The 27,782-nt window shown below is 37.1% G+C and overlaps 1 protein-coding gene across 4 annotated transcripts in view; it reads right to left on the bottom strand.

Moving 5' to 3' along the window:
- The window catches only part of SRBD1 (S1 RNA binding domain 1), a 224,887-nt gene that overhangs the window by 174,261 nt on the left and 22,844 nt on the right, over positions 1–27,782 (bottom strand). For all 4 annotated transcript variants that reach the window (XR_002342735.1, XM_021087562.1, XM_021087563.1 and 1 more), the window contains exons 5-10: positions 24,729–24,895; positions 21,428–21,545; positions 19,856–19,994; positions 14,880–14,976; positions 13,180–13,315; positions 746–849 (exon numbers count right to left, since the gene is read on the bottom strand). Coding sequence is in view for 3 of the 4 variants with exons in the window: in XM_021087562.1 (XP_020943221.1) it covers positions 746–849; positions 13,180–13,315; positions 14,880–14,976; positions 19,856–19,994; positions 21,428–21,545; positions 24,729–24,895 (761 nt within the window). In the remaining variant the exon portion in view is untranslated. The remainder of the gene's footprint in view (positions 1–745; positions 850–13,179; positions 13,316–14,879; positions 14,977–19,855; positions 19,995–21,427; positions 21,546–24,728; positions 24,896–27,782) is intronic.

Genomic DNA, 27,782 nt, shown 5'->3' with positions numbered 1-27,782 from the left:
AAACTGATCATTGTGAGGATTAAATACACTCTGAAAAGTTAAAACTAAAAGTTAAAAGTGCTAAGAAAACATGTGACACTATTTTAAAAGGCCTCTTAATAAATGAAAAAGGGTAATAAAAAGTTTAGAAATTTCTCTGAAGTATCCAATAAATTTAATGTTTGAAACAATCATCCTTAATGTGCAAAATATTTTAGGTAAACATCATACAATATGTTTAGAGTATTATATTGAAATATAATATCTAGTAAGTTAAATTTTTGTGGGAATTCTTTTGTGGCACAATGGGTTAAGTATCTACTATCATCACTATAGCGGCTTGGGTTGCTGCTGTGGCGCAGGTTCACCCCTGGTCCCAGAACTTTCGCATGCCAAAAAACCCCACGTTTTTTGTTTCAATTATCATTAATGAACAAAACGTTTCAGATATACTATATACAGTATGCTTCTGTTAATTTATTTTTTCATAAATGAAAACATACCCTTTATAAAGGATTCATATGGTATAGCATTCAAATCCCTCTCTCTAGAAATAACCACTATAAATAATACTTATATATTTCCCAGATGTTTCCTATTTAAACATACACAACGTACGTAAAGTTTTTAATGTAATAAAGACATTATATCTACAATATCACTTTTTTTTTTAACATACCAGGCATCTTTCCATTATCAGTACATATACATCTCAATACAGCACTTTAAAAAGGAAAGAAAATTCTGTAAAAATATATAAACTGACCTGTTTTGGATACACCACCTACAGAACTCATTCTTCACTCCATCAGAAATGTTAACCTTGACTGTCAGTATCTTCAAATTTTCTCCCCGGTTAATTGCCAGAATCTGAGTGCAAACATATATGGCAAAAACTGATGATCCATAAAATATATAAATGATGAACTTAACCAGGCAACACTTGTGAAACCAAGTGGGTGGTTACTCAGCCTAGAGCTATGTAAAACTAGTATTCATCTATTTACCAAGAATGCATTTAAAAATAATCATTTCTTTATACTTTTTCCAAGTTTTTCCAAAATAAAGAACAGGTACAAAGCCTATGAGATTCATAGGAAGAGACTTTGGTGATCTGAAGTCTCATTTCAGATTCTACTAAGTGAAAGTTTTTGATCATCTGGAGTTAGAAGATTATACTTTTTATATTTGTGAGAACATATTGCTAAGATAAATACAAACATGCAAAATCCTAAGTGAAATACTTAATAACTACTAATTGTTACCATTTATAATACTAACTGCCAAGCCCATCTAGACATATTACATATTACCTCTAAATATATTACCTCATTTACCTGCAAAGCCACAAGTGATGTATTAGCATCTCACTTTTATATGATAATTTTTCTAAAATTAATTATCCCAAATCACAAAGCTAGCAGGTTGTAAATGAGAAATTTAAATTCAGATCAACCTGTCTCTGCTCTTAATTAAAACATTAAAAGAACAATTGTTTTAAAATACATTCAAACACTCTTTAAAGAAGAGCAAATAAACCTAATGTAAGCAAAAGGAAGGAATAATAAAGAATGGAACAAAAATTTTAAAAATACAGAATAGAAAAATAATTTTAAAAATCCACAAAACCAAAAGTTGGTGATTAACAAAATTGACAAACCTTTCACTAGACTGACCAAGGAAAAAAGAAACATTCCAATTACCAAAATCAGTAATGAAAGAGGGGTTATTAACTTGAATGTTATAGAAATAAAAAGGATCATAAGAGAATACTATGAACAACCATATGCCAAAATAGATCAATCACTTAATAAAAAAGAAGAAATTCCTTAAAAGATACAAACTACCAAAATAGAAGAAAAAAGAAATAGAAAATTCAAAATGATCTATAACAAGAGACTGAATTATTAACTAAAAATGTCATGCCTTATCAAACATTTAAAGAAGAATTAGCACCAATTGTTCACAAACTCTGCTAAAAATACAACGGAATAAAAACCTTCTTGGACTTCCTGTTGTGGCTCAGCGGAAACAAATCTAATATCCGTGAGGATACAGGTTCAATCCCTGGTCTCATTCAGTGGGTTAAGGATCCAGTGTTGCCATGAGCTGTGGTGTAGGTCACAGACGTGGCTTGGGTCTGGCTTTGTTGTGGCTGTGGTGTAGGCTGGCAGCTACAGCTCCGACTCGACCCTAGCCTGGGAACCTTCACATGCCACGGCTGCAGCCCTAAAAAGACAAAAAACAAACAAACAAACAAAAAAACCTTCTCAATTCTATTTACCCTGATAGCAAAGCTGAACAAGCACAAGGGAAAAAAAAAAAAAAAAGACCATTAACTTTTGTGAATATAGATGTAAAAGTTCTCAATAAAATACTAGTGAACCTAATCCAGAAACATATAAAAAGTATTATACACAAGGATCAAGAGGGATTTATTCCAGGAATGTAAGCTGGTTTAACATCTAGAAAGCAATTAACGTAATACATCGTAAATAATAGAACAAAAAAACAAAAATTACCTGATAGTTTCAAGAGATGCAGAAAGCGTATTTGAGAAAATTTCAACAGTTGTTCATGATAAAAACACTTATCAAACTAGGAACAGAAGGCAAATTCTTCAGCATGATAAAGGATACATACAAAACTCCTCAAATAACATAAGATTTAATAGTAAAAGACTGGAAGCTTTCCCACTAAGTATAAGGATGTCTCCTCTTACACTTCACTTCAACACTGTACTGAAGGCTCTATCCAGGGAAATTAATCATGGAAAAAAAAAAGTCATCTAGATTGAAAAGAAAGAAATAAAACTATCTCTATTTGCAGATACTATAATCTTGTATACAGAAAACCCCAAAGAATCCTCTATAATAGAGCTAATAGAGTTCAGCAAGGTGGCAGGATAACCAATTTCTACAAACTAGCAATAAAATTCTGAAAATATTTTTAAAAATTCCATTTATAGCACCAGAAGGCATAAAATATTTAGGAATAAGTTTAACAAAAAGAAGTTCAAACCAAGAACTATAAAACATTGTTTAAAAAAACTGAAGACCTAAATAAATGGTATGACATCTCAGGTTCGTGGATCAAAAGGCTTAATACTGCTAAGATGACAATAATCCCCAAATTAATTTATAAATTCAATGTAATCACTATCAAATCCCAACTAGCTTCTTTGCAGAAACTGACAAACTAATTCTAAGATTCATATAGAAATTCAGGGGATTTAGAATATCCAAGGCAATCTTGTTAAAAAAAAAGAAGAAGAAATCTAAGAAGCTCCCACTTCTCAATTTCAACACTTACTATAAAACTCAGTAACCAGGACAGTATAGTACTGGCATTAAGCATAAACATACATATCAATAGAATAGAATTGAGAGTCCAGAAATAAATCTATATATCTACCATTAAGTGATTGTCAACAAGTATGCCCAGACAATTCAATGAGGAAAATATAATCTTTTCAATAAATGATTCTGGGGCAACGGGTAGCCGCATGCAAAAGTATGAACTTGGACCACTTCCTCACACCATACACAAACATTAACCTCACAACTGATCATACATCTTAATATAAAAACCAATCCTATAAAACTCATGAAGAAGAAATTACAAGAGAAGAAATCACAAGAGAAAAATCGCCTTGACCTTGAGTCACATAAGTCCTTAGGTAAAACACCACAAGCATAATCAAGACAAGACAAAAAGAGATTGGACTTAATAAAATTATAGTTTTTGTACTTCAAAGAATACGATCCAGAAAATGAAAAGAAAGCCCTTAGCATAGGAGAAAAGTTTGGAAAATCATATCTCACATAAAGGACTTATATCTAGAACATATAAACACATAACAACAATAAAGAGCCATAACCTAACTAAAAATGCGCAAAAGATGCAGAGTGACATTTTTTCAAAGACAATATAGAAATGTTCAATACATAGATGAAAAGATGCTCAACATCATTAGTTACTAGAGAAATGCAAATCAAAACCACAATGAGGAGTTCCCGTCGTGGCGCAGTGGTTAAGGAATCCGACTAGGAACCATGAGGTTTTGGGTTTGATCCCTGGCCTTGCTCAGTGGGTTAAGGATCCGGTGTTGCCGTGAGCTGTGGTGTAGATCACAGACACGGCTCGGATCTGGCATTGCTGTGGCTATGGTGTAAGCTGGCAGCTGCTAGCCTGAGAACCTCCATATGCCACAGGTACGGCCCCAAAAAGATAAAAAAGATTAAAAAAAAGAAAAGAAAAGAAATATTTGCAGGAGTTCCTGTTGGGGAGCAATGGAACAGTAAAAGAAAAGAAATATTTGCAGGAGTTCCTGTTGGGGAGCAATGGAACAGTGGTGTCTCTGCAGTGCCAGAACACAGGTTTGATCTCTGGACCAGCACAGTGGGTTAAGGATTGGTGTTGCCACAGCTGTGGTACAGATCACAACTGCAGCTCGGATTTGATCCCTGGCCTGGGAACTCTATTTTTTTTTTTTTTAAGGGCTGCACTAGTGGCATATGGAGGTTCCCAGGCTAGGGGTCCAATCAGAGCTGTAGCCGCCAGCCTACACCAGAGCCACAGCAACGCCAGATCTGAGCTGCATCTGCGACCTACACCACAGCTCACAGTAATGCCGGGTCCTTAATCCACTGAGCGAGGCCAGGGATCGAACCCGAAACCTCATGATTCCTAGTCGGATTCGTTTCCACTGTACCACAACAGGAACTCCCCTGGCCTGGGAACTCTATATGCTGTGGGGCAGCCATAAAAGAAAAAAAAGAAAGGAAAAAGAAATATTTGCAGTATAAAGATGTTTCATGTTAGGTTATACATACAAACACACACACAAACCCAAACTTTCTCACATCTATACCACTCTAAGTTTTTTTAAATTACGTGTTTAACGATAATTAAATATCATTATGAAAAGTAACACGATCTAGTCTTTCCCATTATCCTTTCCTTATAACAGTAAAATTCAGAAAGGAGGAAAAAAATCAATTTAAAAAATGATTTATTGAGGAATTCCAGGTTTAAAGAACACTGGCAGTCTTCTGATTCCAAATCTCCCCCTTATCCTCCTATAAAACCCATGAAGTGAATAAACAAAATGACATAGGACCCACATCTTTGGCATTTCTAGGAAACAGTGAAACAGACTAGCATCTGATTTCCAACCTCTCACACACACACACACACACACCACACACACACACACACACACACACACACACACACACACACAGAGCAAGACAATGGCAGAGCAATGTACTTGACAAACTTAAGGAAAGAAAGTGCAAACAAAAGTATTACACTAAGCCAAGCTGTCCTTCAAGTATCAAGGACATAGGAAACAATTCAAAGTGTATCAGAACTCAGAGAATACAGGTCTATCTTAGAAATTTTGCAGGTTTGGTTTCAGACTACTACAAAAAAGCAGACATCACGATAAAGCAAGTCAAACAATTTTTCTGGTTTCCCACTGCATATAAAAGTTATACTACACTGTACTGTATATAAGCATACAATAGCATTATGTCTAAAAAATGTACATTTAAATTTAACAGTAGCTATCATCAAAAAGAAGACAAATAACAAATGTTGGCAAGGATGTAGAGAATAGGGAGCACTGTACACTGCTGGTGGAAATATAAATTGGTGCAGCCACTGTGAAAACAATATGGAAGCTCCTCACAAAACTAAAAATAGAACTACCACATGACCCAGCAATTCCACTCCTGGATATGCCCCCCCCCAAAAAAAAAACCCAAACCAGCAATTTGAAAAGATACATGCAACCCAATGTCCACAGCAGCATCATTTACAGTTGCCAAGATATGGAAGTAACCCAAGTGTCTCTAAATGGAAGAATGGATAAATTCTAGGTAGCATATATGCACGATGGAATACTACTGAGCCATAAAAAAGAATGAAATTTGCCACTGCCAATAACATGGATGTACTCTGAAGGCATTATGCTAAGTGAAATAAGTCAGAGAAAGACAAATACTATGATATCACTCCTATGTAGAATCTAAAAAATACAACAAACTAGTGAACATAACAAAAAAGAAATAGATTCACAGACATAGAGAATAAACTAGTGGTTACCAGTGTGGAGAAGGAAAGGAGGAAGGGCAAAGATAGGGGAAGGGGATTAAGATGTACAAACTATTATATACAACACAGGAATACAGCCAATATTTTATAATGACTATAAATGGAATATAACCATTAAAACTGTGAATCACTACATTGTATACCTATAATTTATATAATATTGTACATCAACTATACTTCAATAAAATTAAAAAGAAATGTTTAGGAGTTCCCGTTGTGGCGCAGTGGTTAACGAATCCGACTAGGAACAACGAGGTTGTGGGTTCGATCCCTGGCCTTGCTCAGTGGGTTAAGGATCCAGTGTTGCCGCGAGCTGTGGTGTGGGTCGCAGACGCGGCTCTGATCCTGTGTTGCTGTGGCTGTGGCGTAGGCCAGCAGCTACAGCTCGGATTAGACCCCTAGCCTAGGAACCTCCATATGCCGCGGGAGTGGCCATAAAAAAGGCAAAAAGACAAAATAAATAAATAAATAAATAAAAAGAAATGTTTAAAAATTTTAAAATTTAAAAATACTTTATTGCTAAAAAAAGCTAACCATCATCTGAACCGTCAGTAGTCATAATCTTTTTGTTAGGAGTGGGTCTTGCCTCCATGTTGATAGCTGCTGACTGATAAAGGTGGTGGTTGCTGAAGGGGAGACTGTGGTAATTTCTTAAAATATACAACAGTGTTCCTTTCAGGAACAATTTCTCTGTAACATGCAATGCTGATAGCATTTTACCCACAACAGAACTTCCTTCAAAGCTGGAGTCAATCCTCTCAAACCCTGACACTGCTTTATCAACTATGTTAGTATAATATTTTAACTCATCTGTTGTCATTTGAATCATCTTCCCAACATCTTCACCAGGAGCAGATTTCATCTCATGAAACCACTTTCTTTGCTTATCCATAAGAAGTGACTTCTCATCCATTCAAGTTTTATCATGAATTTATGGCAATCCCTATACATCTTAAGGCTCCACTCCAAATGCTAGCTCTCCTGCTATTTCCACCACATCTGCGGTTAATTCCTCTACTGAAGTCTTGAGCCCCTCAAAGCCATCCATAAGAGTTAGCATCAACTTCTTTCAAACTCTTACTAATGTTGCTATTTGACCTCTTCCCAAGAATCACAAATGGTCTTAATGGCATTTAGAATGGTGAATTCTTCCCAGAAGTTTTCTTTTTTTTCTTTTCTTTTTTCTTTTTTTTTTTTTTTTTTTTTTTTTGTAATTTTAGAGCTGCACTCGTGGCATATGGAGGTTCTCAGGCTAGGGGTCCAATCGGAGTTGGAGCCACTGGCCTATTCCACAGCCACATCAATGAGGGATCCAAGCCGTGTCTGTGACCTACACCACAGCTCATGGCAACGCTAGACCTTAACCCACTGAGCGAGGCCAGGGATCAAACTTGCATCCTCATGGATGCTAGTGAGATTCGTTTCCGCTGAGCGAAGACAGGAACTCCCTTCCCAGAGGTTTTCAATTCACTTTGCCCAGATCCATCAGAGGAATCATCATCTACAGCAACTATAACCTTATGAAATGTATTTCTTAAATAATAAGACTTGAAAGTTGAAATCACTCCTTGATCCTTGGGCTGCAGAATGGATGTTGTGTTAGCAGGCAGGAAAACAGTGTTAATCTCACTGTACATCTCCATCAGAGTTCTTGGGTGACCAGGTGAACTGTGAATGGGCCATAATATTTTGAAAAGAATCTTTTTTCCTAAGCAATAGGTCTCAACTGTGGGCTTAAAATAGTCAGCAAACCATGCTGTAAACAGATGTGCTGTTATCCAGGCTTTGTTGTTCCATTTATACAGCATTGGCAGAGGCGCACTGGCTTCAGTTTCAAGTCACCAGCTGCATTAGTCCCTAACAAGAGAGACCCTATCCTTTGATGCTCTGAAGCCAGGCATTTTCTCCTCTCTAGCTATGAAAGTCCTAGATGGCATCTTCTTCAACTATAAGGCTATTTTGTCTATAATGAAAATCTGTTATTTATTACAGCCATCTTCATTAATTACCTTAGGTCTTCTGAATAATTTGCTGCATCTTCTACCTCAGCACTTGCTGCCTTACCTTGCACTTCCATGTTATAGGGATGGTTTCTCTCCCTAAACCTCATAAACCACCCTCTGCTAGCTTCACACTTTTCTCCTGAGGCTTTCCCACCTTTCAGCCTTTATAGAATTGAGGAGTTTTGGGCCATTCTCTGCATTAGGCTTTGGCTTAAGAGAATGCTGTAGCTAATTTGATCTTCTATCCAGACCAGCGAAAATTTCTCCATATCAGCAGTAAGGCTGTTTCACTTTCTTATCATTCCTGTGTTCGCTAGAGGAGCAATTTTTATTTCCTTCAAGAACTTATCCTCTGCATTCACAACTTGGTTACCTATTTGGCACAAGAGGCCTAACCTGTGGCATATCTCAGCTTTTGACATGGCTTCCTCACTAAGCTTAATCATTTCTAGCTTTCGATTTACAATGAGAGATGTGCGACTCTTCCTTTTACTTGAACACTTAGAGGCCACTGTAGGGTTATTAATTGGCATAGAGTCACTATTATTGTGTCCTGGGGAACAGGGAGGCCCAAGGAAGAGAGAGCCAGGGGAACAGATGGTTAGTAGAGCAGTTACAACACGCGTAACATTTGTCAGGTAAATTTGCTATCTTATATGGTCTTGTAAATATGCTGTCTTATAGCTGTGGCACCCAAAACAGTTACAATAGTAACATCAAAGATCACTGATCACAGACCACCGATACAAATATAATGATAACAGAAAATTTTGAAATACTGCGAGAATCACCAAAATGTGACACAAGAGACACAAAGTGAGTAAATGCTGTTGAAATATGGCATCAATAGATTTGTATGATACACAGCTGCCACAAACCTTCACTTTGTAAAACAAGCAGTATCCGCAAAGCCCATAAAGGCAAGCACATGGAAAAAGGCCTGCCTATGCATAAAACCTTCTTCAAAGGTACATAAGAGCAGAGCCAGTACTCTACAGCCCATGAACCAAAGCCAGTCTAACATCAGCTTTCAAAAATACAATTTTATTAAACACAACCATGCTCACTCATTTACGTATTTACTATTACTGCTTTTATGCTACAGAGACAATAGCATAGTTGTTGGAAGAGTTATATAGCTTACAAAGTCTAAAATATTTTCTCCCTGGTCTTCTACAGAAAAACTTTGCCAGCTCAATACTAGGCCAGAGAATAAGTTTCAGTCACTTAAAAGAAGACAGGAACATTTTGGCAAAAGGACTAAGGGCAAGCATTTCATATAATTGTAGGGCTAAGATTAAAACAAGGGTGGCAGCAAATTCCATTTTAAAAATATAGGTTGCAATCCTCATACCAAAGGAGACGTCAAGCTAAAAAGCATCAACTATGATAAAGGACACTTTATAAGGTTCAAGCCACATGCTGGTTTTGGAATACAACAATAGATTACATACCACACTTTAAAGATACTGTTAGGTGTGACATCACCAAAATGGTAGAGTAGGGAATTCCAAACTCCAACCCTCTACAAAAGTAACAAACTGGCAACAACTGCCAGAATCAACTTTTTCAGAACTCTGGAATCTAATAAAAAAACTTACTACAACCAGAGGAATGCTTAAAGAAGAAATTAGTCATAAAATTTTGGTAAAAGGGCATTTTTAACTTACCATCCCCCAGTCTGGAGTTCAGCAGTGGTGGTGAAGATCACAGCCTACACTCCTGGTGCAAGCTACTAGGTCCAGAGGGAGCGACACAGACTTTATTCTCAAAAATTTGTGCTTATGTTTTTGATCTGTCTTGCAGCTCCCTGAGGGATTAACTCAAGGGACTGCCTTTGTTTTGCCTGTCTCAGAGCTTCCCTAAGACAGAAGCCACTTCCTGGGTAAAATTTGTGAAAGTATTTAAAGACACTGTGTTAGCCACAGTCTTAAGGAGTAAGGGATAACAGTCAGGGATATGAGATTATAGTAGCAACCATCAGAACAAAAAAAAAAAAAAAAAAAAATCACAAAATACAAAAAAAAACAAACAAACAAAAACAACAACAAAAAGTGGGAAGAGGCTAGAAAATGAGATACTTGAGGGGAAAGGGGCCTTTTAAAATTACTGCATATTCCAGGAACTCTAAGAGGTCATGTGTATACTCAGAACTAGATAGACAGATGCTCTTAAAACACATGAGAAGACCTTAAGTTTTCACTTCTGACTGACCTTTGAGCTCCACTTAAAGAGGAAGTGAAGAGTTCCTGCCGTGGCTCAGCAGAAACGAATCTGACTAGCATCCGTGAGGATGTAGGTTCGATCCCTGACCTCACTCAGTGGGTTAAGCATCAGGTATTGTCATGAGCTGTGGTCTAAGTTGCAGACATGATTCGGATCCTGCATTGCTGAGGCTGTGGCGAAGGCAAGTGGCTATAGCTCCAATTAAACCCCTAGCCTGGTAACCTCCATATGTCAAAGGTGCAGTCCTAAACAGACAGAAAAAATAAATAAATAAATAAAGAGGAAGTGATGGCTAAGGTAGAGTTGTAAACAGCCTCACTAAGCACTGAAAGAGTGCCCTAACACAGAGAAAATACGTGAGAGTGTGTTTTTTGCTTTGGTTCCAGGAATTAAGGAAATCTCTGTTGAGTAACTAACTATCTACTAAGCTAAAAGAATAGAGACTTCAGTGGCTAACCATGGCAAAAAATAAAGACTGGAGAAACACTTCAGAAGTCACTACACAAACCACAAAACCCCACAACAGCAGCAACAACAAATGCTGGGGAGGGAAAATAATCTGGTTTTTAGTGCTGCCAAGTCATAATATTCAAAATGCCAAGCTTTAACAAAAAATTATACAGCAGGCAAAGAAACAAGAAATTATGATCCATTTATAGACAAAAGAAATTGACAGAAACTGTCCCTGAGAAAGTTCAGACCTTTACATTATTAGACACACTTTAAACTGTTTTAAATATGTTCAAAGTTAAAGGAAATCATGGACAGAGAACTAAAGGAAACCAAAAGAATGTTGTCTCACAAATACAGAATATCAATAAAGAGTTGGGAATTATAAAAAAGAACTTAAGAGAAATTCTTGAGGTAAAAAGTACAATGACTAGAATGAAAAATTTCTAGTAGGGTTCAATAGTCAATTTGAACAAGCAAAAGAATCAGCAAACTTGAAAATATGTCAATTGAGATTAAACTGTTTAAGAAAAAGAAAGGAAAAATAGAAAAAGAAATGAACAAAGCCTGAGAGACTTCTGGGACACTCTCAAGCATGCCAATATATATATATAATCGGAGATCCAGAGGAAAGAAAAGGGCTCAAAGAATATTTGAAGAAATAATGGCCAAAATTCTTCCAGTTTTAATGAAAAATATCTATTTACACAACCAAGAATCACAATAAACTCCAATAATAAACCAAAGAGATCCACAGCAAGACAAATGATAATCACATTGTCAAAAGTTAAAGTCAGAGAATCTTAATGAAGCAAGAGAGGTAAGTCATCATGTGCAAGGACTCAGTAAGGTTAGCAGCTTATTTCTCATCAAAACCACACATCCCAGAAGATCCTGGGATGACATATTCCAAGTGCTACAAGAAAAAACTGTCAACCAAGAATTCTATATCCAGAAAATCTGTTTTGCAAGATGACAAAAATTGGAGATTGGTTACACAACAATGTCCATATACTTAACATTACTAAACTGTACACTTACCAAAAATGGTTAAGAGGTTAAAGTTTATATGTATTTTATCACAGTTAAAAAAAAATCAAAAGTATAATAATACTATTATATTTTAAAAAATAAGAAGAAATTAGGAGTTCCCATTGTGGCTCAGCAGAAACGAATCTGACTAGCATCCAATACAATGCACGTTAGATGCCTGGCCTTGCTCAGCAGATTAAGGATCCAGTGTTGCTGTGAGCTGTGGTGTGGGCCGGAGAGACAGCTTGGATCTGGCATTGCTGTGGCTGTGGCTGTGGCTGGCAGCTACACTTTGATTCAACCCCTAACCAGGGAACATCCATATACTACAGGTGAGGCCTAAAAGAAAAAAAAAGGAAAAGAAAAGGAAAAAAAAAAAAAAGAAGTTAAGACTTCCCAGATAAACAAAAACTGAGGGCGTTGATCTGCTTTACATGAAATGTTATAGGACATCTTCCAGGCCAAAATGAAACCAGACAGTAACTCAAAAGCATATAAAGAAGTAAAGAATACTGATAAATGTAGCTACACAGGTAAATATAAAAGCCAGTATTATTATATTTTTTTATTTATTTATTTTTTTATTTTTTGTCTTTTTGCCATTTCTTGGGCCGCTTCTGTGGCATATGGAGGTTCCCAGGCTAGGGGGTCCAATCGGAGCTGTAGCTGTCAGCCTACGCCAGAGCCAGAGCAACGCGGGATCCGAGCCGCGTCTGCAACCTACACCACAGCTTGTGGCAACGCCAGATGGTTAACCTACTGAGCAAGGGCAGGGATCAAACCCGCAACCTCGTGGTTCCTAGTCGGATTTGTTAACCACTGCGCCACAACGGGAACTCCATATTTTTGATTTATAAAAAAAATTTTATATATGACTTAAAAGCCACATTTCACAATATAACCTATAATTACAATTAGGATTAAAATTAGTATACTGAAAAATGAAAATAAAAGACTGAAATATAATGACCATGATCTGTACTACTGAGATCTCTCATACTTCATTCCAAATCAAATATCTCTAGTTTGTATTTCACATGGAAAAGATCCAGAATTGAGCCAAGTCCAAGCATAATGGGAAGGAAGATCTAATAAGAAAGATCACCAGGCAGAAAGTCAAGATGCCTGAGGTGTTATACGTTAGCTCTGCTAATAATACTCAGTGCCATTTACTAACTTCCATGGGTCTTGAGTTTCTCATTTGTGAAATATATAGAGAATATAGAAATATTATATGATTTTATATGAAGAAAAAAAGAGAACGGTTGATTGAAAATTCTTTAATTCCTTAGTAAATAAACTAATACACAAATCCAAAGTATTACCATTATTACTACCATCAGCATGCACAAGTGGTTTCCTTATTTACCTGATGATGTTGGATGTTTCTTATGTTGCATGAAAAATTTTGGTAGAGCTGAAACTTATCCACATCTTTTTCATTGACTTTTTTTGAGGACACCTTTGCCAGAGATGACTGGATACAAATATACCTATTTTGGCACCTGTTCAGATATACAAATATTCAAACATCAAGTGGTTATTAATATGTGCTTTAGTAAAGAAATACATTACGTAGAAATAAGATTAACAAAAAACTAAACGATTTTTACCAAATGAGATTTTTTTTTTTCACATGATGCTAAACTATAAAGATGTTATTGACCCATCAAAAGAGGACTCCTCTCCGAGTTCCTGTTGTGGCTCAGCCAGACCCAACTGGTGTCTGTGAGGACTCAGGTCCAATCCCTGACCCCTCTCAGTGGGTTAAGGATCCGTTGTTGCATGACCTGCAGTGTAGGTCTCAGACTCAGTTTGGATCTGGCATTGCTGTGGCTGTGGCATAGGCTGGCAGCTACAGCTCCGACTGGACCCCTAGCCTGGGGACTTCCATATGCCGTGGGTGGAGTCCTTAAAAGGCAAAAACAAAAAAAGCGGGGGACTCCTCCTCACCTATTCATCCTAGCACAGGTGCTCCAGATCTATATTTCAACACAATCCTCTCATAAAATGCCTATATGAGTTCAGATACCCACTGCAGTTATGCAAGAGACTAATAACTCTGGCAGAGATACCCTTTTCTAACCACTGTGTTGGGGAGTCAAAAACTTAAAAGCTAAAAAGAAGGGAAACAAGATGATGTGTCAGGACAGCTTCCAAAGACAACTTGTGAAACTGAAGCAAATTTCAGCAGTATAATTATTAATAAAAACACATTTAAAAACCTAAGCAATTCTCCTACTTCAACTCATTCCTGCTGGGGTCACTGAGAAAACAGAAGAATTCTCTCCCTTATTATTAACAAGCAACAGTTGTCAACAGATTCATCTCCACCCTTACTCTCCTCTGCACAGAGCATATACCTAGAGAGTGGAGACAGAGGAAGAGCAGACCTCTGACAAAACCCTGTCTTCTGATACACAGAAGAAAAGGAAAGACACAGTACCTAAAAACAGGGGTTTAAAATAATACCTTTTTTTAATGATCCATAAAATCCACAAGCCCAGATAGGGTCTAGGTCAAAGGGTTTTATGCTCTTACAAATTGGGATTGTAACACCATGCATAAGCTGCTCTCTCCATCACCCAAAATTAATTTTGAGGTCAGCACTTTTATCCATACCTGATACTAAACATTCTCATGTTAATCCAACCTCTGGTAAACACCAGAAGTGAAATATTATAAAATGAAGTTCATATATCACAATATGTTTAAAAGCAATGCCACCCACTCTAAATGGTTATGGTCTCTCTCTAGCACATACTGCATCACGCAGTGGTTTTTAAACTGTGTTCCTCCGTGTGCCTCTGCTGAGGCACTTCATGGTTAGGAGGATGAAGAGGCCGAGTTCTAGGCTCCCTGCCCAGAATTCAATTAAGGCGACTTTATTTTTATCTGTCTTATATATTCAGGTTCTGTTGTTTGAACAAAGAGTTCTACTACTAAAAAAAATTAAAAATGTTCTTTAAAAGTCTGAAAATAAAGGTTTTAATAAACTTTGGAATTAGCACTAACTGCGTGACCCTTAACAGCCTGAGTCCACCAAGCAGAAAACTCTGAGTTACTCACAGTTTCCGAATGAAGTCAAGTGTGTCTCTGTCTTTAGCAATCATGTCTGCTAAAATATGCTGCACTCCTGTTTCAATATCCTGGAGTGCTGAAAGCCCTTTAGGAGAAGGGTAAGAGGGAAAACAAAAGTGAAAACTACAGATTGGTTTTTAAGTCTATAATTAAATCATAATAAATTTATTCCAGTCAAAATAAAACCTTAAATTGACAAAATTCTTTTTTTTTTTTTTGTCTTTCTAGGGCCAAACCCACAGCATACGGAGGTTCCCAGGCTAGGGGTTGAATCGGAGCTGGGGCTACTGGCCACAGCCACAGCCACAGCCACATAAGATCTGAGCTGCATCTGTGACCTAAACCACAGCTCACAGCAACACCGGATCCTTAACCCACTGAGCAAGGGCAGGGATTAAGCCTTTGTCCTCATGGATTCTAGTTGGGTTTGTTAACCACTGACCCACGAAAGGAACTCCAAAACCTTAAATTGACAAACTTCTTAAGACAGAAAAGCATCACAGCAGTGACTAGCTTCCCTCTGCAACAAAAACAGGTTCCAAAAACAATAATACAGAATCTTAACATACCCTATAACCTAGAGTGAAAAATGCAGCTCTGGAGCCTGCTGCCTGGTCTAATCCTGGTTCTACCACCTACCAAATGTGTGACTCTGGGCAAGTTACTTGACCTCTCTGTACCTCAGTTTCCTATAAAAATGGAATAATAATAACACCTACTTCATGAAGTATTTACAAAGATTAAGCAAGGTTAGAGGAAATATATATTAATAGAATTATAAACCAAAGCATACCATTTCATTCCCATTACAGAAATTCTCTTTTTCAAGAACTTATCAATATTCCTATTTTGGCTTTTGAGGCATTTATTCACATTTGCAATGACCCACTTGAATTTCTCAAATCTCATGAGCACAAGAGCCATGATGTCGCTGTTGTTCTTCACAGCTGAACTGTCTCCTGTTCATCTCCACAGCTGAATTGTCCACCAACACTTCGTTACCTTTCCTCCAAGTGCTTTCACTTTGCTACTTTATAGCAATGTGTCTTGTACACTAAGGCCCGTGCAATAGCACCTTATACACTGAGAGAGATCATCTGCGATGTATTCTTTATCATTCTATTTCCATTAAAGCATTGGTTTCTTTTTTCCTTGCATTAAAGCTTAAATTACACAAGCACCGAGTATCATAAGTATGTCTTTCTGACAGTATAGTTTTAATGAGTAATAGGTACCACAGGCAAAGAGAATAGGAGGACAGACTTACAGAGTAAATAATAAAGAGAAAAGGTCTTGTTGGCTTTTGTTATGATAACTGATCTTAACTAATGATGTAATTGCACTTTTTTTTTTTTAAACTTTTTACGGCCACACTCTTGGCATATGGAGGTTCCCAGGCTAGAGGCAGAATCAGAGCTACAGCTGCTACAGCTATGCCACAACCACAGCAACGCCAGATCCGAGCCCATCTATGACCCACACCACAGCTCATACTAACACTGGATCCTTAACCCTCTGAGCAAGGCCAGGGATCGAACCTGCAACCTCATGGTTCCTAATTGGATTCATTTCCACTGCACCACAACAGGAACTCCTGCGTAACTGCATTTATTTTAAAAAATTAAAGAAACAAATTTGGACACCGAAATTAATAGGAATTCTGTTTACATTTTATTTTATTTTATTTATTTATTTACTTTTGTCTGTTTACATTTTAAAAAGAACTTCCCTATGAGGGAATTTTTCAGGAACAAATTATCTCTAAGAAATGGAAGACTATATATGCAAAGGACTTTGAACAGCTGTGGCACACAGCCAGCAGTCAATAAATGTCTGCTCTTATGTTAGCTTTCTCGCTAGATCAGTCTATTATCTTAGAAAACCACTCACCATGTACTAATTCTTAGAGTCCATAAGTACCAACATCACTACTCAAAATTTAATGAGAATCCCAGGGTGAGAAGTCAGTAGTAAAGATGAAACATACAATGAGATCGATTAATAAGAGAGAACAGGAAGAGATTATAGATTTTGTTATTATAACAAAAGGCCTTTGAAAAGCCCACATCATTTGAGGAATACAATTTATAAATCTTATGCAATTAATGAACCTTGGGTAATTAACATTATGCTAGAACTCTAGAAAAATGCGTTGCCAAGTTCAGTCGAAGGACCCAAACATAAAATCACACTAGTATTTCCTAAAAATATAGATTCTAGACTGGGGGAATCTAGATTTTGTTGTTTTACAGAACATATTAGATGATTTTTATACTCATTAAAGTTGGGGGGGGAACTACAGGGAGGTGACCTGAACTACCTCTAGTGCTGTAGTTCTCAATGGGAGGTAGAAGTGGTCAGTCATTTGGAAAGTTTGTCCAAATCACAACCCACCTCTTCCGCCTCTTTCAGTCCGACTAGAGAGAGAGAACTGGAAGAGTCTTGTGTATTTTGCCAAAAAGAAAAAAAAAAAAAAAAAAGTTCCCATTCGGCACAGTGGGTTAAGGACTCGGCATTGCTGCAGCTGTGGCACAAGTCACACTGCAGTACAGGTTTGATCCCTGGCCTAGGAACGTCAACTTCTGCATGCTGTGAGTGTATCCCACCCCCCCAAAAAGAGAAAGAAAGAAAAGTAAAAGCGCCTTCTCTCATAAGAGATAACTGAACACTGGGACTTAAGAGAGCCAAGGATAACAGAAGTTCACAAAGTATATAGCACCTCAGTAAAATCAGGAGAAAATAATGTTCAGAGAATCAGAAAATCATATGCCTTGCCTGGCAGTGAAAGTTTTACAGCTACGCAACTCTTCAAACCTCCATGTCTGTAACAAAAATGGCAGGGCCACCATTTTTCCTCACTTAATCTGCTCCAAGACCACCTCGTTCTACATACAGGGGCAAGCATCTAGTCCTCCTTGTACACAATACAGGGATATTCTGGATTTTCTAGGATGTCCATTTGTAGCATCATATATCTTTTTGATTCAGACTAATTCTTTTTAGTCTGTGGCAAGTAAAGTGTCTTCTACAGAGGAGGAAGAAAAATGAAAAAACACCTGGTTTCTTAAATACTTCTTTGAGAAATGATGGGAAGAATGAAAACACTTCTTTTGAAAAACAGTAATAGAACAGAAGGTGACCATGAGTATGTATGCAGCACAGAGAACAAGGGGACAGAGAGAAGGGAAAACATTCCAAACAAACTCTGAAAAGCAGTATCTACCTTGTTTGGAATTGATTACAACTCTTCCACTATACCTGTGGAAGAGCCTCGATATACCCCATTATAAGAAGTGTCACCTAGTGCCCATAATCAGGTAGTCCATGAGCATCATCATATATGACAATTAAAAGCTATAAGGTTATCAAACTACCTAGTAGGAACTCAGTGTGTATGTGTAAACTGGGGAAAATTTTTATCAGAGGAGGTGAAGAGTAGCAGGAGAGGAATAGACCAGAAGAGAAAAATAAAAACAGACTATAAATTATTGTGCACCTAACATTCTGAAAGCTCCAACACTTGATTCTAATAAAACATACACCATCATTGGGCACAGACAGTTCCACTGTGGCTAAACTTAATGCTTGGCTATACAGTCTCAGCTAATATTAAAATATTAAAGTTGCAATCACTTGAAAATATAACTAAAAATACATATTTAAAAAATTAAACAAACTTGAATTTTACTCATTTCAACCCATCTCTAAATTCAGATAATACTGGTTTGCTTTTTCTTTTCATTATTGCCCTTTCCAAAGCAGATACTAAGATGTGTGTAATCATGAACAAGCAGACATTCATATTTTTATAGACACACATACTCGTATTTTCAATTGCAAATTTACATTTGCTGGATTATTTAAACAGACAGGCTCTGGTAGGCTGATTCTCTACAGTTGAGTACATCCTGTGGGATTTTATTATCAGAGACTGCCCCCTACAGACATTTATGTCTCCTAACCTAAAGTACAGAAGGCCAAAGGAAGAATGAGAGTAGCAATCACCAGAGCATCAATCGCCCCGTTCAATTCACTCAGAGCACCCCTTGAAAAAGACCTCTCTTACTCAAAAAGCTCTCACTCTAAGGCTTATTTTGACAATAAAACCAGTATACCCTGACATGTATCAGTTGTCACATTCCTTGGGTTTTTCTTAGAAAGATCGAGTCTCCCTTACCCCTTTCTCATTCTCTCCCTTGCATGCGCACACACAAAGTGACAGGAAGATATGCTTCAGAAAAAAAAAACAAACACTTTACTCCTCAAGAGGAGAAGTATGGGAGCAGTGCTTCACTTTACAATTCAGGTCTGTCCGAATTAAAATTCTTTTTACAGAATAGATAGGTCTTTCACAATTAAATAAACCTTGAGAAATAGAATAAAAGTTTTAAAAGACATAAAGAAGGATCGGTATAACCTTAGATATAAAGGGAATTCTTTAAAAAGAAAAAAAAATCTTAACAAAATTATAAAGATTAATAAATTAAATATGATAAAACTAAGACCTTCTATTTACCAGAAGACAGCAAAAAGAAAGTGAGAAAAGTTATAAATTGGGAGAAAAAGATTTGTAACACATATAACTGAGAAACAATGTCTAAGAAATACTTATAAATTAATAAGAAAAAAGAGAACACAATAGAAAAATGAGCAAAAGACTAGAATAGGCACTTCATCAAAAGAGGAAAACTGAATTGCTAATAAGCAGGAAGTGTATCAAGATTGGTTTTATTAGCATTATTTATTCTCTATATGCTGCAATATTCCTTTGTATCATCATTATTTAATGAAACACTTTTTTTTAATGATTTTTATTATTTTCATTATAGCTGGTTTATAGTGTTCTGCCAATTTTCTACTGTACAGCTAGGTGACCCAGTCACACGTATACGTATACGTTCCTTTTAAACATCAGTTTTCAAATTGAAAAAAGAAAGAAATAGGAGTGACCTTAAAGCCAGTACCTTTGACATTGGGTCTAATGTAAGAGAGCAGGTTGAGCTCCCCTGGATTCTCAAGCAGTGTCCGGGCTGCTCCTTCTAATCCCAACTGCTTTGCTCTCTGGGCTTTGGTGCCTTTGCTCCCAGTTTTATATGGCGCTGACTAGGAAAAAAAGTCAGAAAACAAACCAAGTCATTCCATCTTAAAAGGCCAAAGTTAAAATTGGGACACAAAATTAGAGGGCACATGAGAAGGCTAAAGACATCCTCTTCTCAACCCTTTCTTCTTCCTTCAGAGATGAATTAATACTACCAGAGAATATGAGGAGGTTGTTCCTTACGGGACTCTTTATTTTCTTCTGCATGCTTACAGTTGAATATTTGTTTGGATTCACTCAACCTAAAGACTCAGTACCTGGACTGCCAGGGCTACAAGTCCTCACTTCAAACAGGCTCCTCTAAAAGATGCCCACACACAACGCTTCTACTTCTTAGTCCACATTCACTCCTCAACCTACCACCATGCGGCTTCTCTTTCCACATACCTCGCTAAAAGTGGTATCACAAGACCCACAGTGATCTTTTTCAGTCTTTGTCTTGCTAAAACTCCCTGCTATGTTTAATTACCTCCTTCTAAGATACCCTTCCTTAAACTTCTATGGGTATTATCTCTCCTGACTCTTCATCCTTCTCTATTCTTTCCATGTTTCCTTCTTCTTCTTCTTCTTTTTTTTTTTTTTTTTCCCCACTGTACAGCAAGGGGATCAAGTTATCCTTACATGTATACATTACAATTACATTTTTTCCCCCACCCTTTCTTCTGTTGCAACATGAGTATCTAGACAAAGTTCTCAATGCTACTCAGCAGGATCTCCTTGTAAATCTATTCTAAGTTGTGTCTGATAAGCCCAAGCTCCCGATCCCTCCCACTCCCTCCCCCTCCCATCAGGCAGCCACAAGTCTTTTCTCCAAGTCTATGATTTTCTTTTCTGAGGAGATGTTCATTTGTGCTGGATATTAGATTCCAGTTATAAGTGGTACCATATGGTATTTGTCTTTGTCTTTCTGGCTCATTTCACTCAGTATGAGATTCTCTAGTTCCATCCATGCTGCTGCAAATGGCATCCATGTCTCCTTCTTAAGCTCTACCTTCCTCCGACCTCCCTCAAAAGTTAGTGTTCCTCAATGGGCTATCCTGACCTTCTTACCCCATGATCTCTTGTTGAGTGAAATCTTCCATTTTTGTAATTTCAAATACAATCTACATGCTGAAGACACCTACATGTGTCTCAAATTCAGTACTCTCCCTGAAGCTTCATACTTCTGCAACCTACTCTCCTTTTCCATCAACTGAATGGAATTCCTTGAAGATAAGGACTATATACATTATTCATCTTTGTAAATCTAAAAGCATAGCCCAAAAATCACCTGATAGATATTTATCAAATAAAGGATATTGTGTTGAATTAAATAATTATGATAGCTGATAACCTTAGCTTTTTTTTTTTTTCCCCAGCTCTTCTTTAACTATTAAAAAACCCAAATCATAATGCACTCAGGTACATATTCCATTAAAAAATAAAAAGGGTTCCTTACCACGTGTTCTAGTTCTTCAAAAGTTTTACAGTTCAGCAAGGCTTTTAACAAGCACTCAGACATCTTCCCCTCCTTCTTAATTTTTTGGATTGTACTATGAGTCTTCTTTGCAACAGCCCTGAAAAATAAAAACTTAATACATAAGACCTCTATGTTAAAACTTTCTCTTTGAAGCTATCTCAAACTTACAGAAAAGTTGTAGGTAAGGTAAAAAGAACTCCTTTTTCCCTCTGAACCACTTGAGAATAAGTTATCATCATCACCAATACTTTAGAGTCTATTTTCTATAAACAAGAATCTTTTCCTATAACCATCAAAAGCAGGTAATTAATATTGGTATAAAATTGATATATTCTAACCCTCAGACCTCATTCAAGTTGCACCAGTTGCTCCTATAATGTCCTTGATAGTGAATTCCACTAAAAATGGGTTTTATGTAATTGCTATGTGTCTACAGTCTCTCTTTTAAGTTGAAACAATACTTCAGCTTCCCCTCGATTTTTCAAAACCTTGATACTCTATTTTTTTAATGATATTTATTTTTTCCATTATAGTTGGTTTACAGTGTTCTGTCAATTTTCAATTGTACAGCAAAGGGACCCAGTCACACATAGATACACATTCTTTTTCTCACATTATCCTCTTTCATGTTCCATCACAACTAGATATAGTTCCCAGTGCAATACAGCAGAATCTCGTTGCCTATCCACTCCTAATGCAATAGGTTGCATCTATTAACCCCAGACTCCCAGTCCATCCCACTCCCTCCCCTACCCCCTTGGCAACCACAAGTCTGTTCTCTCAAGTCCATGCACAAAACCTTGATACTTCAGAATGTATTATTATTATTATGACAGTCTCCCATCCTGTTTCATTACCTGTAACTCTTTAAATTTCTGCCTTATAATAATGGTATTGCTAAAATGATGGGCAAGAGTTATACATGATAATATAAATTACTAAAAATGGTTGATGAAAAGGAAATTAAATCTACTTATGAAAAACAAAAACACAAAGACAGAAGACTATAAACTAAAGAGGAAGAATATGCAGTCCTTAGATCACCACCTCTGTATCTTTTACATTTCTGGTAGCCCAAGACTGCTTTCAGAGGCTGAAGCCTACCAGGGTCAGCTTTGACAAAAGGCCAATGTCCTATCGGCCTGCATGTAAGGAACAGAAGAGTTATCTTTAGAGAAAATACAGGGAGTTTCTTATTATCCATAACCATAATCATTTTTTTTTCTTTTTAGGGCTGCACCTGCAACATATGGAGGTTCCCAGGCTAGGGGTCCAATTAGAGCTAAAGCTGCCAGCCTACGCCACAGCCACAGCAAGGCGGGATCCGAGCCACATCTGTGACCTATACTACGGCTCACAGCAACGTGGGATCCTTAACCCACTGAGCGATGCCAAGGATCGAACCCGCATCCTCATGGATCCTGGTCGGGATCGCTAACCCCTGAGCCACAAAGGGAATTCCCCGTAATCATTTTTAAATTCACTTTAACAGTGACTCTTAGCAAGAAATATAATACCTTACAACCCAGTATACATATACACATATACACTTTCATATTTAATAATTATATAAACATGATAGTTTCATGAAACGATATTTACCTTTACCACAAAAACTGCACTCATATTTTCTATTCTCTATTTCATTTTTGCTAAAGTGGTAATGACCTACTCAATTAGTTTCACTACTCTTTTGTGAGTATCAGTTAACAGATTGAAAACCAATGCTCTAGATGCAGAAAAAGTTAAGCTTAAGAAAAAAATAGAGATCATATCTTATTACTAAAAAGAAATCTCTGTATAATATTAAAAAAGATATTCTAAGCCCTCATCAAAGCCACCACTTACTTGGAGATATATTCTTCCACTAATATGATCTCTTGGAGCAGAAATGTTTTTTTAGAGAAAAAGAAAATAATAATAAAAATAATAATAGTAATCTTGACACAGAGCTCCTATTTGTCCCCCACACAAAATTTGATAGAATACCTTTAATTTTCTTAAGGTACCTATTCCTGCTTCTTTCAATACTTTCCCAATTTTAGATCCCCAAACCCTTAGATTTCTTCATTACTTTGCCTCCAAGTAAACAGAAAGCTTACTTAAGATGTATACTCTGCTGGACTTCTAGATGTGGGCTACATATGAGTTTGCTTGGCCCTGAAACTTTTACATAAAAACAGAAATAACCAGTTTTTCAAAAATAGCAAGATTCAGCAATCTGTCAGACAACCCTGCATGTTATAATCTGCTGGAGATGAGTAGTGGCTGCCCCTCTTAACAGGACTTGTGATCTCCAATTTGTATCACAAATTGGATGCCTTATGCTTGATTATTCTAGCCTGGCCCTGCAAGATCTGAATCTGAAACCACTTAACCAGTCGTTTGTATTTCGGGGTTGGCTAACTGATTTTGCCTCTCCATAAAATATAACTCTCTATACATTAGCACGTTAATCCTCCTGTCATCAAAAGAAATCCAACAAAAGGGTAGAAATGTTAGTGAGATGCAAGTTCCTCCAAAATCAGTGAAGCTTATCAGTAAGCTTGTTCTAAAAATAACCCTTCATGCTTTTAGAATGGTTTGATGGTAAGTTTGAAGAACACATATCAACAACAGAGCACCTGACATGTAGGAGACATGCAATAATGCATGAATGGTGAAGAGTGTTTTAATGAACTCTACTGAATAATACAGTTAGTCTTATAGTCTTCGTATGCTTATTTCTGAGTTGCTTTCCATTCTATAACCAAACAAAACTTACAGTCCATTAACATTAAATTACCATGCCCTTTAAAAGAATAAAAAGGAAATATACACAGTTCCTGTCAAACTCTATACTGCCGAAGAACTCCCCATTTAGGGACCTTACACTATAAGAGGACAGTTTTATGTAAGCCACTGAAGATTTAGACTAAAATGTATTTTTCTAAGTTTCCTGCTGGTAGTTCTAATTTTGCCATTATGCAAAACCATTTCTATGAAAGATCATGAGAGTCAAACTCTTAGGCACGAACCCCTAATAATGCAAACCACACCTTCTGCAGAGGTATGCCCAAGCTATGCATGAACACACCAGCAGAGGGACTCTGTACCCCTCTAACTGAAGGTACTGACTTGGAGCTGCTTCCTCTGTTAGGAGACTACATCCAGAGTATAATAAATCAAGAGAACAAAATATTGGAACTGTCAAAATACACTGTCATTCCTCACTGCTTTGCCTCATTGGCTCACACACCTGCTTCCCCTTACAGAGGACACCCCTTCCCAGGTTTCTTACCGTAGCTCCTCAAGGGTTTGACGAACTTCTCTCAAGGAATCGGCATCAAGGTTATTAATAAGCTCTTTTCGGTAACGTATAATGAAGGGAATTGTGTTATCATCATTAAAGAGACGAATAATATTGGCACAAACCCAAAGTTCAATGTTAGTTCTCTCAGACAAAACCTGCGAATTAAGGATATTTAGTGATTGAAAAACCTGAAAATAAAACATGAAATTGTACAATATGGTTTAAAACGTAGCACCAAATAATGTTCTCCAGTCACTTAGAAACAAATTGCTGTGGTTTAAAAAAAGAAGAAAAAATTAAATGAAATATAGGTAAATGCTGACAACTGCAGTCACTTCACTGATTCAATAAAATCCATCGGAAACCACTCTATCATCCAAATTCTACAGCTGAATGAGACATGCATTTTTCATCTCTCAGACTGGTACCAATGATCAAGAGGTTGGTAACTCGCTATGTTGGCATAAGTGATGGGAAAAGCCACTTTCAATTATTGCTAGTGAAAAAGTACAATGGTTTAACCCTTGAGAAAGAACAGTTTTGTCAATATCTATCAAAAATTTATAATGCATAAATTCTATGGCCCAGCAATTACAATCCTGGGAATTTATTCTGACATTTTCAGACCTCTGGAAAATGATATTACTTTTAGTGATATTTTTAAAGAACTTTTTCTAGTATATTAGAAGTCAGCAAAAACTGGTCTACAATGGGGAACTGGTAAATAAATTATAACATGCCCATGGAATAAAATACCATGCAACTTTTATATGAAAGGACATAGAATGCATCACAACAACTTGGAATATAGCTTATTTTGGGAAAAAGTAATTGGTTGGCTTAGAGCTAGGCAGGAAGATCCTTCTTTGTCCTTGGAATTTTGTATCATTCACATAAATACATATTGAAAATGATTATTTTTTAAAAAACGAGTCTATAGGTTTCAACAAAATAGACATGTAAGCAGAAAAATTTAGAGAAGTCAGCCTGAAGAAGAGCATAAAGAATAAAGAAAGGATAAAGTGCAATTTCAGTAACTGTTCTCAAAACCTAAGCAGATTTGTTTTAATTAAAACACAAAAGGCATATGTTTAAATGGTATTTTAGTCTTGATGCTCAAGATACGCCAAAAGTGGAAAAAAAAAAACAAAAATTATTACAGAATTACCATGATCAACAACCTAACAAAATCAAGTCAATGTATAAAACAGACTGAATTTCAAAACTATAGATGAAGGAGTTCCCATTGTGGCTCAGTGGTAATGAATCCGACTCGACTAGTATCCATGAGGATGTGGGTTCAATCCCTGGTCCTGCTCAGTAAGTTAAGGATCTGGCATTGCCATGAAACTGTGGTGTAGGTCGCAGACATGGCTCGCATCCTGCATTGCTGTGGCTGTGGTGTAGGCCGGCAGCTGCAGCTCCGATTCGACCCCTAGCCTCCATATGCCACATATGCAGCCCTAAAAAGACAAAAAAAAAAAAAAAAAAAAGAATCAATTACTAAATATTTCTATAGTCTATTCCTACTCTTTGTTTCTTCCCCATAGATCAGTCTAGTTCAAAAGGGGATTATTGAAAGGGCCCTTTACTATTCTTCTTGCATCCACTAAAATCCCAACCATGTCAATCTACATAAAGGAAGAATAATCTTTACAAAATATATATTGGACCATGTCACCTAACTGGTCAAAACCTTTCAATGAATTCTCATAGCATTTAGAATCCAAAGTCTTATCATGATCAAAAAAATACTGGCTTCCCTGTCCAATTTCATCTTAACCAGGCTTCCTCCCATTAGAAGCCAGCCCCAATGGGCTGCTCCTAGAACAATGCTCAGGTCCTAAAACAAGCACAGTTGCTTCCCTCTTCAGAGGCCCACACAAGGCTGCTCCCTCTTTCAGAAATGCTCCTCTTACTTGATATCATCCCTGACCTTTACAAAATCAAACTCGTTTGTATTTTCTCTCTCAAACCTGTGCCTCTTCCTGTCTCCTGTTCCAGTCAACATCATCTCCTGCCACAGAAGCCTTGGGGATCCTGTGGTTATTGCCCCCATGGTACTCCCAGTTATGTAGCAGCTTTGTGGCCAGAGAGCCTCCACTCCAGCTCCACAGCATTTTAGTCAGTAACCAGTTGTTTTAGAATTAAGAATAGCCAACCAAAAACCTATAAAAATGAAAAGATGGAGAACTATAACTCAGATGAGGGAGAAAGGACAAACCCCAGAAAATCAGCTAAGCAATGAGGAGATTCTTAGCCTCCAGGAAAAAGACTTTAAATTGTTGATGCTGAAGATGATGCAAGACATTGGGAATAAACTGGAGGCAAAGATGGATAACTTACAGGAAACACTGAGCAAAGAGATACAAGATATAAAACTTAAACAAGAAGAGATGCAAAATACAATAACTGAAATAAAAAATTCACTAGAAGCAACCAACAGCAGAATACAGGAGGCAGAAGGACGAATACGCAAGGTGGAGGACAGATTAGTGGAAATTACGGATGCATAACAGAAAAGAGAAAAAAGACTGAAAACAAATGAAGAGAGTCTCAGAGATCTCTGGGACAACGTTAAACACACCAACATCTGTATTATAGGGGTGCCAGAAGGAGAAGAGAGAGAGAAGGGGACAGAAAACATATTCAAAGAGATGATAGCTGAAAACTTCCCTAACGTGGGAAAGGAACCACTCACTCAAATCCAGGAGGCACAACGAGTACCACATAAAATAAACCCAAGGAGGAATACACCGAGACACATATTAATCAAGCTAACCAAAATTAAAGACAAAGAGAAAATCTTGAAAGCAGCTAGGGAAAAGAAACAAGTAACATACAAGGGAACCCCAATAAGGTTATCAGCAGATTTTTCAGCAGAAACTCTGCAGGCCAGAAGGGAGTGGCATGATATACTTCACATGATGAAAGGAAAAAACCTCAACCAAGATGACTTTACCCAGCAAGGCTCTCATTCAGATTTGAAGGAGAAATCAAAACCTTCACAGATAAGCAAAAGTTGAGAGAATTCAGCAATAC

Source organism: Sus scrofa, chromosome 3 (assembly GCF_000003025.6).
Source record: "Sus scrofa isolate TJ Tabasco breed Duroc chromosome 3, Sscrofa11.1, whole genome shotgun sequence".
Taxonomy (NCBI): Eukaryota; Metazoa; Chordata; class Mammalia; order Artiodactyla; family Suidae; genus Sus; species Sus scrofa.
The sequence above is the reverse complement of the archived record's forward strand: the minus strand, read 5'-3'. Positions and strand labels throughout refer to the sequence as shown.